Source organism: Pituophis catenifer, unplaced genomic scaffold (assembly GCF_029215685.1).
Source record: "Pituophis catenifer annectens isolate HBS135680 unplaced genomic scaffold, rPitCat1.0.hap2 SCAF_1, whole genome shotgun sequence".
NCBI classification, from domain to species: Eukaryota; Metazoa; Chordata; class Lepidosauria; order Squamata; family Colubridae; genus Pituophis; species Pituophis catenifer.
In genome coordinates, this window is record NW_027256881.1 from 325691428 (window position 1) to 325706791 (window position 15364).

General features: G+C 36.9%; 1 protein-coding gene across 1 annotated transcript in view; it reads left to right on the forward strand.

Moving 5' to 3' along the window:
- Positions 1-15364, forward strand: part of SOS2 (SOS Ras/Rho guanine nucleotide exchange factor 2) — a 45487-nt gene that overhangs the window by 23326 nt on the left and 6797 nt on the right. The window contains exons 10-20 of the mRNA XM_070943088.1: positions 123-778; positions 874-955; positions 2335-2457; positions 3257-3360; positions 5207-5423; positions 6597-6716; positions 7188-7350; positions 8676-8793; positions 9855-10027; positions 11435-11551; positions 13211-13472. Coding sequence (XP_070799189.1) covers positions 123-778; positions 874-955; positions 2335-2457; positions 3257-3360; positions 5207-5423; positions 6597-6716; positions 7188-7350; positions 8676-8793; positions 9855-10027; positions 11435-11551; positions 13211-13472 — 2135 coding nt within the window. The remainder of the gene's footprint in view (positions 1-122; positions 779-873; positions 956-2334; positions 2458-3256; positions 3361-5206; positions 5424-6596; positions 6717-7187; positions 7351-8675; positions 8794-9854; positions 10028-11434; positions 11552-13210; positions 13473-15364) is intronic.

Below are 15364 nucleotides of genomic sequence, written 5' to 3' on the forward strand. Positions count from 1 at the left end.
GACACTTTCTTTTCCTTTTGTTAAGGCCTTTTTACACATTTTGTTTTAAAAGTAAGCATATCTGCTTTGCACAGATTACAGTTGGTAACTGCCAAGTTTAATCTGATAAACTATGCTTTTAGGGAGCCTGTGTCTTGGTTCTACAACCGCCAAATAAGAAGCAAGCATCTAGCCATAAAAAAAATGAATGAGATCCAGAAAAACATTGATGGTTGGGAAGGCAAAGATATTGGTCAGTGCTGTAATGAATTTATAATGGAAGGCACACTGGCAAGAGTAGGAGCCAAGCATGAACGACATGTATTTCTCTTTGATGGTTTAATGATCGGCTGCAAAGCCAACCATGGGCAGTCACGACTTCCAGGTTATAGCAACGCAGAATACCGACTCAAAGAAAAGATTATTATGAGGAAAGTCCACATAGTTGATAAAGATGACACTTGTGAATACAAAAATGCCTTTGAGCTGGTGCCTAAGGATGAGAACAGCTTTATCTTTGCTGCCAAGTCTGCTGAAGAGAAGAACAACTGGATGGCAGCCCTGATTTCCCTCCAGTATCGCAGCACCCTGGACCGAATGTTGGATGCTGTACTATTGCAAGAAGAGAATGAGCAGCCCCTGCGACTCCCCAGTCCAAGCATCTATCGTTTTGCAGTGGAAGACTCTGAGGAGAACATGGTTTTTGAGGACAATCTTCAGAGCAGGAATGGGATTCCGATCATCAAAGGTGGAACTGTGGTGAAACTCATTGAAAGACTAACTTATCACATGTATGCAGGTATCTGGATTTCCAATATAATGTTTTCACATTATTGACTTATGGAAGATATGACCTATGAAATACTTAATTTGGAATTGTGCTTGCCTTTCTAGATCCTAATTTTGTACGTACTTTCCTTACCACATATCGCTCCTTTTGTAAGCCGCAAGAGCTCCTAAGTTTGTTGATAGAAAGGTAAATAAAAAAAAATTCCCAATTCCTTTGTGGTGAATTTTGATCTCATAGTAACAATAATAAAATCATCATATTGGTAAGCTATTGTAATAATTTAAATGTTGGCACTTTTATTTTTGAGCAATCTATTTTAATGGCATTTTCTATCTATTTTCCAGAATTCACTACATACTTAATTATATAAAGCTTTTAGAAAGGTTTATGTGGTTTGGCAATATAAAGCTGAAACAGTTTGCATTTAGTTAAAAAGAGATCATGAAGAAAGTCTGCTGGATAAAGATTTCTTTCCTTTCATTCATTGCATTAATGCTTGGATAATTGATGGTTTACTACTAGTAATTATTTAAGTCCTGGTGGAACAACTGGAGCAAATATTACACGCAGCACATAGCATAAGTTGTAAAAATGTGACAACAGTTTTCATAGTGTTTTACCCAAGCAGAATACAAGTTTGGAATTTGATACTAGGATAAAAGGATGAAAATGGATTTTCAGAAACAGTACAAATTCAGAATTACAGTATTGCATACAATCCATTGGAAAAATGAAGGTTCAAATACTGACCTGTAACCTAAATCTTGACTTTCTTAGAATCCTTTAGATCATTTGTTTGATTTGCAAACTTCTGACTATGAAGAAAAGACTAGAAAAACAGGTCAAAAGAAACTGAAATAATCTAAATTTTAGTAATTGTTATGTTTTATGACAAAACTGTTTTCTGAGAAAAATGATGGAATTGCCAACATTCAAGCTCAGTCCAATGACAAAGAAATTACTCTTCTGTAATTGGCAGCTGCATTCCATTTGTATATTACACGGCTGATTAGGCTTCCATTACAATAGAAAAATCAGTAAGAAAATGGCATGTCCACTATGAGTCTTAGAGCTGAATCCTGTTGCTGATGTACAAAGTGGGACCCAAATCAAAATTATTGAAAATAATTTGAACTCTTTGAAAAGAGATAGAAATACTTTATTTGAGACTTGTTGCTGATACAGAAATATTAAAATGAATTGGATTAATGAATACATAGATCCGAAACAATGTAAAGAATGCAATATTTTAAAAGAGTTAATATCAAACTTTTTAAAAGCATTCTGAATTTTTAAGCCTGATGATTAAGATCTTGATATCAAATGCTGGATGCCAGGGAGTTACAGATCTACTAGCTGTATTTTATATATCTGTTTTGTTATATTGATTAGAACACTATAAACCACTGAGAGTCTTATTGAATAAATATAACAAAAATAAATGAAGAAATTCTTCTTCTTATTCCTTGTTCTAGTTATTATCACGAATGTGTTTCCAAATCTTTCTCTTTTCTTTGTATTCTGGATCTGCTGTGACTATGTTCCAACTTCTTTGTCTTTATTAGATTTGAAATCCCTGAACCTGAACCAACCGAAGCTGATAGGCTGGCAATAGAGAAAGGAGAACAACCAATCAGTGCAGACCTTAAACGATTTCGCAAGGAATATGTTCAGCCTGTACAACTCAGGTTTGAGCTTTTATCTCCTTCATGTTTTTAACTGCATTATCAAGTGGGGGAACACTGAGTGATCACTTCACATGAGAAACATAAAGTTCTTGAAAAGAAATTCTTTATATGAAAACACTTACCTAGAGTTTATATTCTGTTTTTTTTTAAATATAATTTTTATTGGTAAGATTGAAATTAAAATAAAAAGAGATAAAGCTTGCGAATACAATTTAAACAATTCAGATTATATATGATAGCCAATTTGGTGTTGTGGTTAAGACACCAGGCTTTAAACTGTGAGACTGCGAATTCTAGTCCTGCCTTAGGCACAGAACCAGTTTACAAAGGTGTAAAATATTTAAAGATGAAATATCTAAAAAGAGTCACCTATTTTGAGAGAAGGGCAGCTATATAAATTTCAAAAATAAATACCTGCCATTGCATGATACTAGAACATTTATGAAGACATAATGAGGGAGAAAAGAACTATACCACAAACAGTATACCGCAGTGGTATTATTTTCATTTATTTTGTTAAAGATGTGGTGGTAGTAAATTATCTCTGTGCCTAAGCATGTCTCAGAATAGATTATTCTGGGAAATTTGAAGTGTTGCATTTTTATAGTTCCAACAATTCCAACAAAACTATGATTTGTTATCATAGTAAGCCCTGTCCTTTTTTTTTTCAATTGAGACTGTTTCTCACTTAAGTATATCTGTTTTACCATCAGTTAGCAAATCTCAGCTTCACTTTGAGAAAATTAAAAATAGTAAAAAAAAAAATAATCATCTCTTTTCTCTCTTTTTTTTCCTTAAGGGTATTGAATGTGTTTCGGCACTGGGTAGAACATCATTTTTATGACTTTGAGAGAGACCAAGAGTTACTTGATAGACTGGAGACATTTATTTCCACTGTAAGAGGTATACAATTTTAGTTGATAATTTTCTTTAAATGTGAGCACTCAACATTATTTCATAGTTATTTCCTAAATCCCAGTCTTTAGCTTTTTACAAATCCTGAGTGTTCTTTTGATCTGCACTTATTCATGCATCAGAAGACAATGATAGTTCCAGTTATTATGAGACAATGTTATTATGTCAATTTCCTTTTTCTGTTTACAAAAAATAAGCATTACATTACATAACTGTTCTGAATGCTTCTGATTTTGTGTCTTGCTTCTTCCATTAAAAATTAGAGTAAGAATAACATTTCTTATCCTAATTTCATGCATTTTTAGGAAACCTGTGTTCATTATTACGTGAAATGAGAAGAGCCGTGCCTAAAGCATTCATGCTTCCATATAGATAAATAAATGTAAAATCCCACATGCCATTTTATATAGAATATCTAATACTGTAGTAAAGCGTTCTGATATGTGAATGTCTGCTGAAAGATTGTTTAAATGAGCTTTGCTTAGAGCCTTAAATTTAAGGTTGTTTCCATCAGAATAAAGATACCATTACGTTTAATTTGGAGAACAACTGTAGTCAGGTAGTACTATATAGTTCCAGTATTTGTTATAATTTCTGGTATGTCTAGGGCCGTTAAATGCAGTTTGGGATTAGAATTCTTCTTTTCTTTAATTTTTTGTCATAATTCTATCATCATATTTCTGGACAAAATTTTGTTGTTGAACAAGATTTCCATGGGAGGGATATTTTATAAAATAAGAAATTATGTGCTTTGAGTTTAGAATGTTCCTGGTATCTTTACTTAACTCAGAAATTCATCTGCTAAAGAATTTGGGGATTAAATGCCTGCTATTCCAAATTATAGTCCTTGGTGATGGTTGAGAAGGCAGACAAAAAGCAGAATGAAATGTGCAAAATGTAGGTTTTATAAGGCATAGGATATTTCTTTCAATAGCCTGCAACTGGCAGAATGCTGGGTATTTTTAGTGCAAATTTAAATTCAGTGGTAGTGATTTCTTCTGATGTGTTTGGGTATTAGACTGCATATCTCATTGCCCACTATAATGCTAAATTAAAAGACCAGCCCTGAAGGTTTTCCTTACTTTTGCAATTAAATGCTATTGGCCTGATTGTAAAAATCATATGTATTCTGCTACAGGGAATTATCATTACTAATTATCATTACTTAAAAATGGGAAGAACCTAATAATTTATCTCACATGTCTCCGTTGCATTTTCAGTGCAGAATACATTTTAAGAAGTGTATACTGTGTATTTGCTAAACAATTTATTATCTCAGATTTGATTTATAAAATATTTTCTCCAAATTGATGTTAATTATTAATACAGGTAGTCCTCGAGTTAATTAAACCCAAAATTTATGTTGCTAAGCAAGACATTTGTTGAGTTTTGTCCCATTTTACTACCTTTCTTGCCAAAGTTGTTAAGTGAATCATTGCAGTTGTTAAATTAGTAACACAGTTGTTAAGTGAATCTTGCTTCCCCATTGATTTTGCTTCTCAGAAAGTCACAAAAGGTGATCACGTGACCCCAGAACACTGCAAGCATTATAAATATGAATCGGTTCAGTTGCCAAGCATCTGAATTTTGATAATGTGACCATGGGGATGCTGCAATAGTCACAAGTGTGAAAAATTGTCATAAGTTAGTTTTTTCAGGGCCGTTGTAACTTCGAACAATCTCTAAATGAACTGTTGTAAGTGGAGGACCACCTGTAATGGAAGTTTGTTCTGTTTCACATTTGCTGTATGAAATAGCAATGAATTTGTGCTGTGTATCTCTGATATTGAAAGCCTTTACATAATCTACCAGCAATGTCTGATGTGTTTTCCAGGCAAATCCATGAAGAAGTGGGTGGAATCCATTGCAAAGATTATCAGGAGGAAAAAACAAGCTCATGCAAATGGCATAAGCCATAATATAACATTTGAGAGCCCTCCCCCTCCAATTGAGTGGCATATCAGCCGTCAGTTTGAGACATTTGACCTCATGACATTGCATCCCATAGAGATTGCTCGGCAGCTAACTCTCCTGGAATCTGATCTCTACAGGTAGACCACTCCTTTGTTGGGTTGACAACTCCTTCCATTGCATAAGTCAAATAGCAAAAGTTCCTTCCTTTGTTAATCAAATTCATTGTGTAAAGTCAATTTGAAAAGTACAGTATGCTATAGTGCAGTATAGAGCAATATCATGATTGCAATACCAGTGCTGTCTGGTTTGATATTTATAGTACTATTAAATACTCCTTCAGTAATAAGCTAATGTAACATACTGGTTGAAGTATGTTAGCAATAATAGTAAATCCTGAAGTAAACAGAATAAAGCAGAGTTTTTGATAGTAGAGCATAGATTTTGTGTTTGCAAGTTTTATCATTAATACCTGTTAAAAGGATTTTAGATAGAAGCTTTGAAAAGGAATTCTGTCTGAAGTCTTAGTTCTGTCCATTGGAATACCCTCATAAAGGGTGTCCTGAGTACAGCTCCCATTATCCCTTTCACTGACTCATGTAATTGGGCTTCATTGTTCATGTTATTGGACTCATGTTATTGGACTCATGTTATTGGACTGATAGGAGTTTCAGTCCAACACATCTTGAGAATAAGATTGGAGAAGGCTAAGTCTGACAATCCTGGACCAAAAAGAGCAATGTTTTGATTCATCTTAAGACAGTTTATACGTGAAATAGATCCAGTAGGTCACTAACTCAGAAGTTGTATCTGCAATTCATTTCCTTCAAAGAAATGTGAAGAAAGATACTGATGTAACTTTCTGAAGTAAGAGTACTAAGTACTGAGACAATATATTTAACATGCTTTAATTCACCTAAAGTACAATACAGTGCTAAATATATTTATAACTGAGCACTTGAACAATATGTTGCTATTTCTAGAAGAAAGTAAAAATAATTTATGTTCAAGCTGGGGATCCAACTCATGTTTACTATTTTCTTCTTTGAGTGATGCAAAAGTCAAACAAATAGGGTAGCTACATTTACTATCATTAAAAAAAATGATCACTTGGAATGATAGTTGTATGCCATCATGGTGCTTAACAAGTAAAAAGGGAAGAGCCCATAGTATCTACACAGGTTATTACACTGTAGTTTCACTTAATGAAATGCCTGGAGCACCTTCTGAATTTTCTGTATATTATACTCTTCCTACTGTGCACATCTGCACCTTCCTATACACACTGTCGTTTTGTTTTGTTTCTGTATTAGGGCTGTCCAGCCTTCAGAACTCGTTGGGAGTGTGTGGACAAAAGAAGATAAAGAAATTAATTCCCCAAACCTACTGAAAATGATTCGGCATACAACAAATCTTACACTTTGGTTTGAAAAGTGAGTAAAGTCACTTATATCAAGATATGGAGTTTTTATCAGCTCAAGAGCCAAAATTTGGACAGAATGGTGTGACATAGAGGAGGAACTATGTTTGTCAGTGGTTGAAAGGGAATTCTCATTAAATTCACCAACTGTAAACATGCAAAAAAGGAAGGAACAACTTTGTTGTATCACCCAGTCCATTGGAGTCTTAGGGCCACACAATAGCTATTAGTTGACTGCATTTTCTTGTGCCTGTTGTAGCTGCTAAGGATGGGGCAGATTTGTAGTGGAAAGTTTGAAGAAAGCTAAACGAAAAGAAAACCTTTCAGAAATAGGTACTTAATAAATGAATATATGATGGTATTATTCATACAGTACATCTGAATTAATGTTGGGGGAGGGGCAAAATGAGAATATGACAATAGTTTTAAAATATTATCCAACAAGCCTCTGTACTGTTTTTTTTTTCTCCTTTTTCTAAATTAGGTGTATAGTAGAAATGGAAAACTTTGAAGAGCGAGTGGCTGTGTTAAGCAGGATTATAGAAATTTTGCAGGTTTTCCAGGACTTAAATAATTTCAATGGAGTTCTTGAAATAGTCAGTGCAATGAATTCTGTCTCTGTGTACAGACTAGACCACACCTTTGAAGTAAGTCTTGGTGACTGACCAATAATCAGAGTGTGACCAATGATTTTAAACTACAGTTTTATACTAATGGCAGTTGTAGTTCAGTATAAATGTGAATAACATGGTGAGAATTATTTCCCAAACTAAGTGTTTCTGATAATCTGTGCGTCTACACTTAATTTAGAATTTGCAGGATGGATATCAAAGCAGGAGAAGACCAAGAAAGACACCAGGTCTTTAATAAAGCTTAGAAAAGTTTTATTGAGAAATAGCCCATAAATATTTACAGTGTCAGTAGGTTATGACCTCAGTCAGCTAGATGAACCCTAACTGCAGGGAAGGTTAATTTCTCACAAGGAAGCTGGGGAAAAGGGGCGAATCTTACAGTCCTTCTTCTCCCCACCCCACCCTTTGGAATCGTCACCTTAGTTCTGGGATAATTAGCAAGTAAAAATCAATGTCTGTGTTTACACTCATTGGAAAAGAAGAGATTACAAGACAGTAAGCAAGTACACAGTGGGGAATACACTTTGAAAGTATGTGTATTGGTGTCAGCAGGCTTTGAAGGACCACTTAAGGATACAAAAGGAAGCCTTCGGGATCAAATTGATTAGGCTCATGCCCATTTCAGATAGCAGTGCAAGCTGGGTCTGGGTGCTAATTAACTAATCAAGGTTGCAGAGCTGAGGTAACTTGCAAGTAGCATCTTTGTCTGCACACAAAGAAAAGCAGTTTAGGAAGAGACAGCTTATCCAAGCGATCTCTCCTCTGTAAGGAAAGGGAAATTCTGAGAAGGAGGGAAAGGAATAAGAAAATAGAAAAAAAAAACCCACCAAGCTATACACAAGACACTGGGTAAAATAACACTTTCTTTGTTTGTCAACTTTGCATCCTGCCTTTTGTACAGGACCTCAACATATAGATCATATCACGTCACATCACAACATAGTATAATAAATTAATGATGAGATTTTTTGGGGGGGGGTTAAATAAGGTTTCCAATCTGTGATAATGTAAAGTAAATCCTAGCTCAAAGATCATATGTTTACCAATTATTGAATTATTTTGGATTATACTTAAAGAAAAAATGTACATTTTACTATTTTATTTTACTACAGCCATTTATTTCTGTCCTTAAAACATGTATTTTAATAACAAAAAAGAGATTATATAGCAACCAAGATGATTATGTGTAGGGCATTTGGACAGCAAAGACAAGTAATACTGAGAAATGATATAGAACAGAGAGATGTTATGAAGTTGTTGTATAGATTGGTCAGCACTGAATATTGCACAGATATATCCTACAATATCAAAATGTGGATTTTTTTTCTATCCAATATCAGGCACTGCAAGAAAGAAAAAAGAAAATTTTAGATGAAGCAGTAGAATTAAGTCAAGATCACTTTAAAAAATATCTTGCTAAACTCAAATCAATCAATCCACCATGTGTGCCTTTCTTTGGTAAGTTATACAACAGAGACGGAAAAAATGGCTGTTTCTTATATTCCTATTAATTCATAAATGGTTAAGGAAATTGTGACATTCTTTTTAGGGTATTTTGCAGTATCTTTTGAGAGCATCCCTTTCTGCTGAATATTTTTCTCTCCTTGATTAATTTTTGTATGAAAACTAAAATGTATTTAGATTTGAGATGATTGCTGAAATGCCCTCAGAGTATGATTCCAAAGAAGTAACATGCTAACTAAATTTATTTGGTATACCATCAAATGCTATCTATTTTTTGCATATTTCAGCCCACTTTGGGAGAGGGGATCTAAGGACATAACATATTACTGGAAGGCATACTAGAAGTTAGCAAGCTTATTACTTAATGGTCCAAAATGGTTTAGTGATGTGGCTTCTCTGAGGTTTCACTGAGTTAATTTTGTCAGGAAATTGAGTCATTCTTAAGTTATAGTTGATCCAACAGAAGGTAGTAGTTTTTTTTCATTTGCTGCTATTCAGAGTTGGACAGCAAAACTTTCACTTCCCTCTCACCATTCAGAAATGTATCAAAAGTTCTCTCAGGCTTGGGGGAAGTGTGTAGGGTCTGCAGGGGAAAAGGGGAATCTTGATGTCTTTTTCTAGTGAACAGGCATGGGTACAATTGTATGTCTCACTGTAAAATGTGCTATAAATTATGTTTATAACGTGTTTTTTTACATTCTTACTTGATAGGGGTTGCATGTGACTTAAGAGGAATCTTACTTCTTATTTATGATTGGTTTTGATAATTTATTACACAGTGCAACAACCCATGAAAATAGGTTGAGTTATTACTTGGATGCAGCAAATAAAAAAAAAATACTTCCCTAAAATTTCCTTGTTGAGTTCTCATAATCTGAAATGTCAACTTCTTCTGTTAGATGTTCTAAAGTTCAAAAAGGTAATGCAATACTTAATGTATGGTTACCATTTAAGGCTAATTTTTCTAAAGAAAGCATCTCTCTTATTGTCATAAACAAAACAGAAGGCATGGATGTGAAGAAGCTAATAGCCTTTTGCCCTTTCTCTCTATTTAGGGATATACTTAACAAATATTCTAAAGACAGAAGAAGGGAATCCTGACTTCCTAAAAAGACAAGGGAAAGGACTGATAAACTTTAGTAAAAGGAGGAAGGTGGCTGAAATCACAGGAGAAATCCAACAGTATCAGAACCAACCTTACTGTTTACGCATCGAACCAGACATCCGGGTAATTGGACAGCACTGCAGAGAGAGTTCCCTCTAGATTTAATAAGATGACAAATTTTGTTTGGGTATTTTGCTGATAACTAAGCCATGAGTGTAATGCAGCTGCAAAAAAGGCAGATGCTATCCTAGGTTGCATTAACGCAGACAAAGTAGGCAGATCACCGAAAATTTTCCACACTGCTCTCCTACATTCTGAACACCATGTTTCATAACAGGCTGCAACAAATAGCAGCAAATACAGAGGCGGGCTACCAGGAAACCCTTATGAGGAACTGTTAAATTATCTGAATACGTTTAGTCCTCAGAAAATAAACTCTGCAGAGATATGATAGCCCCTTCAAAATATCTGAAGGGTTGTCACATTGAAGTGGGAGTAAACATATTTTCTAATATTTAAAAGGCAGTACTAAAACCAATGTGTTAAAAATATGGGGAAGTAGAGTCAGGCTAGATTTCAGAAGAAATTTCCTGATGGTAAGAGCTACCAGCCAGTGGAACAAGCTGCCATATAAATAAGTGGGTTGTCTTTGCTAGAGGTCTCAAAGGAAGTTGGAGAGTAATTTTTCAGAGAGTTTAAGTGGAGAGTTGTAGAGCTTTCTAAAGTCCCTTCCAATTATGTAATTGAATATTAGTGTTTTCTACAATGGTGAGAATTAGATTTAGCAGTAACTCACAAAGTGTCCTAAGTTCTTAGATTTTCTTTATGAAAATAACAGCTTGTAAAATTAGATGGGAGTACCCTGCAGCTACCATTAAATTGAACTAGCTTTCATATTTCATGTTTGCTTTCAGTTTAAAATGTATAGAAATATAGGTAGTCCTTGACTTACGACCATTTGTTTAACAGCAATTCAAACTTATGATGGCTTCAGAAAAAGTGATTGAAACCTGTTCTCACGACTGTTGCACTACCCCAGTTCAGGCATTTGGCATCCTGCTTGACTTTCTGACTGGTTGCATAACCCTGCAGTCACATGATTGTGATTTGCTACTTTCCCAGCTGGTTTTTAACAAAGTCAATTGGAGAATTGGGTTTGCTTAATGACCTTATGACTCTTAAGTGATTCGCAGTAAAAATGATCATAAAATTGGGTTTTGTCATGTAATATTTGCTTAATGAATGCATTACTTAGTGACCAAAATTCCGATCCCAATTGTGATTGTAAGTTGAGGACTTCCTGTAGAGCTATTTGTCCATTTCACATACACTGTGTACACATGCAGTCCCATCCATAAATAATTCCAACATTGCTAAGGTTATGTGAGGAAATAAAATATGATACAGTTTAGAGAGCCTAGGAACAAATGTGATTTCTAGAATCTTGCTGGGATGGGGGTGGGGTAGAGAGGTTGGCATATGCTGACCCTTACTGGAACTTTTTGTTATGATACCTTTTTGTTTTTTCAGAGATTCTTTGAAAATTTGAACCCCATGGGAAATTACCCAGAAAAAGAATTCACAGACTATTTATTCAACAAATCTCAGGAGATTGAGCCTCGAAATTGCAAGCAGCCCTCTAGATATGTAAGTATTCTAATAATGTACCGATGTACTGACAGTTCTCAGTTAATGACAGTAGTTAAGACTGGAATATCTGCTACTAAGTGATGCAGATATGATGCACAAGTTCATCTGACTGCATCGTTTAGCAACAGCAGTCCCAGAACTCTCCATTGCCATCGTTAAGCAATGATCAAGGACGAGTTTCAAAACCCGTTGCTACTAGCTCACTCGTGGGTGCGACACTTCTGCACATGCGCAGAAGCATCCGGGCGGGTGGGCAGAGCCTCCTGCCACTTCTGCTACCGGTTCGCCCAATCCAGGACGAACCAGTAGCAACCCACCTCTGATCAATGACACTGAATCCTAGGTAGCTCGCAAGCAGGATGGCAAGAGGCAAAATGTTGTACAAGTACAAGAGCCTTGGTAGTACAGTGGTCTAAGGCACCCTGTTATTAAGCTGGTTATTAAGACCAGCTGCCTGCAATTACTGCAGGTTCGAATCTCGCCAAGGCTCAAGGTTGACTCAGCCTTCCATCCTTTCTAAGGTAGGTAAATTGAGGACCCAGTTGTGGGGGCAATAAGCTGACTTTGTATAAATATACAAAAGGATGAAGGCTATTGCTGAGCATATTGTAAGCCACTCTGAGTCTCCGGAGAAGGGCGGCATATAAATCAAATTTAAAAAAAAAAAAAGTGCAACAGGGCAGGGATGGCTACTACCTGGTGGGGAATGGCCCATGAGGCACATTGTGAGCACATCAGGCCAAGAATAACTACCGGTAATGCCAGGCAGGAGAGAGTGCACAAATGGCCCACTAGTATGGCAAGGTTGGGTGTTGCCTGCTGCCAGGTAAGCAATTTACTGGAGTGACTTGCGATTCTCCCTGCTAACTTTCCTATTGACTTTGCTTGTGGGAAGGTTGCAAATAATAAAACTGCAACATCAGTGTGAGCTGGTTACCAAGTGTCCACATTGCAATCACGTGACTGTGGCGGTATTGTGAAGGCTGGAACTTTGAGAACGTCATAAATCTTTTTTAGCACCATCATAACTTCAAACGGTCACTGAACAACTGGTTGATAAGTGAAGACTACCTGTATAGGACTCCATTTGATAGTGTATATATTTAATTTGTAGAAAAAATAATGGGGTGGGGTGTGCTGAGAGATGTGTGCCATTTGCAGAGATACTTCTCTTTTGTCAAACCTGGCAAGATTTCTAGGAAAAAGTATAATAATATCAGTGGCTGAGTATTACCACCACAAAATTACTTTGTAGTGTTAAATGGTATTTTACTGTGGACTGTTCTGAATTATTCCACATAATTAATGTAAGCATAATTATTGCTTACATTAATCTAAGCCCTCAAAAGATGTTTTGTTTTGTTTCCAATGGAGAACTGTATTTCAAAGCAAAATGAAAATTTTGCTTCCTTCTCTATTGGAGGAGATATCAAAGGCGTGCCATCAAATGTAGTTTGAAGAGAGGTATTGTTGGAATTAACATTTCATTCTTAAAAGCAAAAGATAGCTTAGGAAGGAAAAAAAGCAATTTTCTTAGTTTAGCATGATTAGTCTTTTTTGCACTGATTTATTTCCTTGTATTTTTAAACATAAAGCAAAATAGCTCAAAGAAACAAAAGGGGATAAAACTGTGGGATTCTTTTCTCTCTCTTTTAGCCTAGAAAAACTAGCTACTCTCTAAAATCTCCTGGAATAAGGCCAAATGCTGGCAGGCACAGCTCCACATCTGGCACTTTGAGAGGCCATCCAACTCCTCTTGAAAAGGAGCCGTATAAGATTAGTTTTAGCAGAATCACTGAAACTGAACAGGAGTCTGCAGCATCGGCACCAACCTCACCAAACATACCATCCACTCCTCCAGTGTCTGCATCATCAGAAGTCAGTGTATTCATAGACATTGATCTCAATAGCTCCTTTGGTAAGTATTCTGAACGACCTTACATTCTCAAATTACAATAAAACTAAACTAAAATTATCTCTCATATTTGCAGGTTTACTGCTCTACCGTATTATAATAAGTTTGTCTTAGAGAGGTGGATGGGAATACTTCTTCTGAAATATTCTAGTCACTGAGTTAATGTATTTTGAATGCAGCATTTTTGTCTTTTAATAATAATAATAATAATAATAATAATTTTATTTCTATACCGCCCTTCTCCCGAAGGACTCAGGGCAGTGTACAGCCTATTTAAAAACACAAACAAAACAATGATATAAAATTTAAAATAATTAAATAAATGGCTCAAATTTAAAACCCCAATAAATTTAAATACCCCAATTTAAAACTATTGTATTGATAGTCCGGCCTGGCGGAACAACAGGGTCTTCAATGCGCAGCGAAACACCCGGAGGTCAGATATCTTACGAATTTCCGGGGGCAGTTCATTCCACAGGGCTGGGGCTCCCACAGAGAAGGCCCTCCCCCTGGGCGTCGCCAGCCGACATAACTTGGCTGACGGCACCCTGAGGAGACCCTCTCTGTGGGAACGAACTGGTCGGTGGGAGGCTATTGGTGGCAGAAGACGGTCTCGGAGGTATCCGGGTCCTATGCCATGGAGCGCTTTAAAGGTGGTAACCAACACCTTGAATCGCACCAAATTTTAACTTTTGAGACCTAACTTTTGAGAAATACAAGATGTATTTCTTTTTATGCCATTTATAACTGAACTCAAGTGTTAATGGCACAATGGAGATCGATGATTTAGCCCCCAAATCTTTATCCTCACTATTTCTTTTCTATTCCTTAACTTTTTATTAGGCCCATGCAAAACATTAAAACAAAGAGCCCTCTTTGAATCATTAAAGCCACTCCATGTTTTGCAAAGCTCATATGCGGCTTCAGCAGTTCCCATCTGTCATGAATGAGCCTGCAGAGCCCTTTGCGTCACTTTCTTCACATGCCTGGAGATCCAGGCATTTCTGCCATAGCCACTTGAGTCTTGCAAAACACTGTACAGGTAGTCCTTGGATTATGATGACAATTGGGGCCAGAGTTTCCATTTACAGTGTGGTTGTAAAACATGACATCATGTGCTGCATCACTTACTGATGGCAGTCCTGGCACTCCCTGCTGCCCTTGTTAAACAAAGATCATGGGTCATTAAGCAAGCATCTACTCACAACTTCCTGCTGTCTTCCAAAAAAACCAAAAGGGATGCTGGCAGGAAATTGTAAGTCCCAAACAGCTCCCAAGCAGCAGATGGGCAGGTAAGTGGGCTGCTGCCACCTGGGGGAGGATGCGTGAGTAGCTAGTGCAGAGTAAGTGTTGTAGAGTGACTTGCCAGTGGCAGAAGGTGAGGGAGAGTGCACAAGTGGCTGGCGCAGTGTGATGTTGGGAACATTAGGGCCACGGGTTGCTCCTCCCAGGTGAGAGAGGATACACAAAGGTATATAAGTGGCCAGCATGGCACAGTGTGAGTATAGCAGGACTGAGGATGGTTGCTACTGTGTGGTGGAGAGTGCACAGGTAGCACTTGAGGCAAGGCGTGAGTGCTCTGGGGCCAGGGGTGCTCTGGGGCCAGAGCAGGGGTGCTATTCAGCAGGTTCTGACAGGTTCTGGAGAACTGGTAGCGGAAATTTTGAGTAGTTTGGAGAACCGAACTACTGGCTAGCCCCAGAGTTGGATGGGAATGGAGATTTTGCAGTATCCTTCCCCTGCCACGCCCACCAAGCCACACACGCCCACCAAGCCATGCCCATACAACCGCTGGTAAAAAAAAATTGAATTCCATCACTGGGCCAGAGGTGGCTGTTGCCAGGTTTGTGAAGGGCTATTGAGGTGCAGTAGGGCTGGGAGTGGTTGCTGTTGGG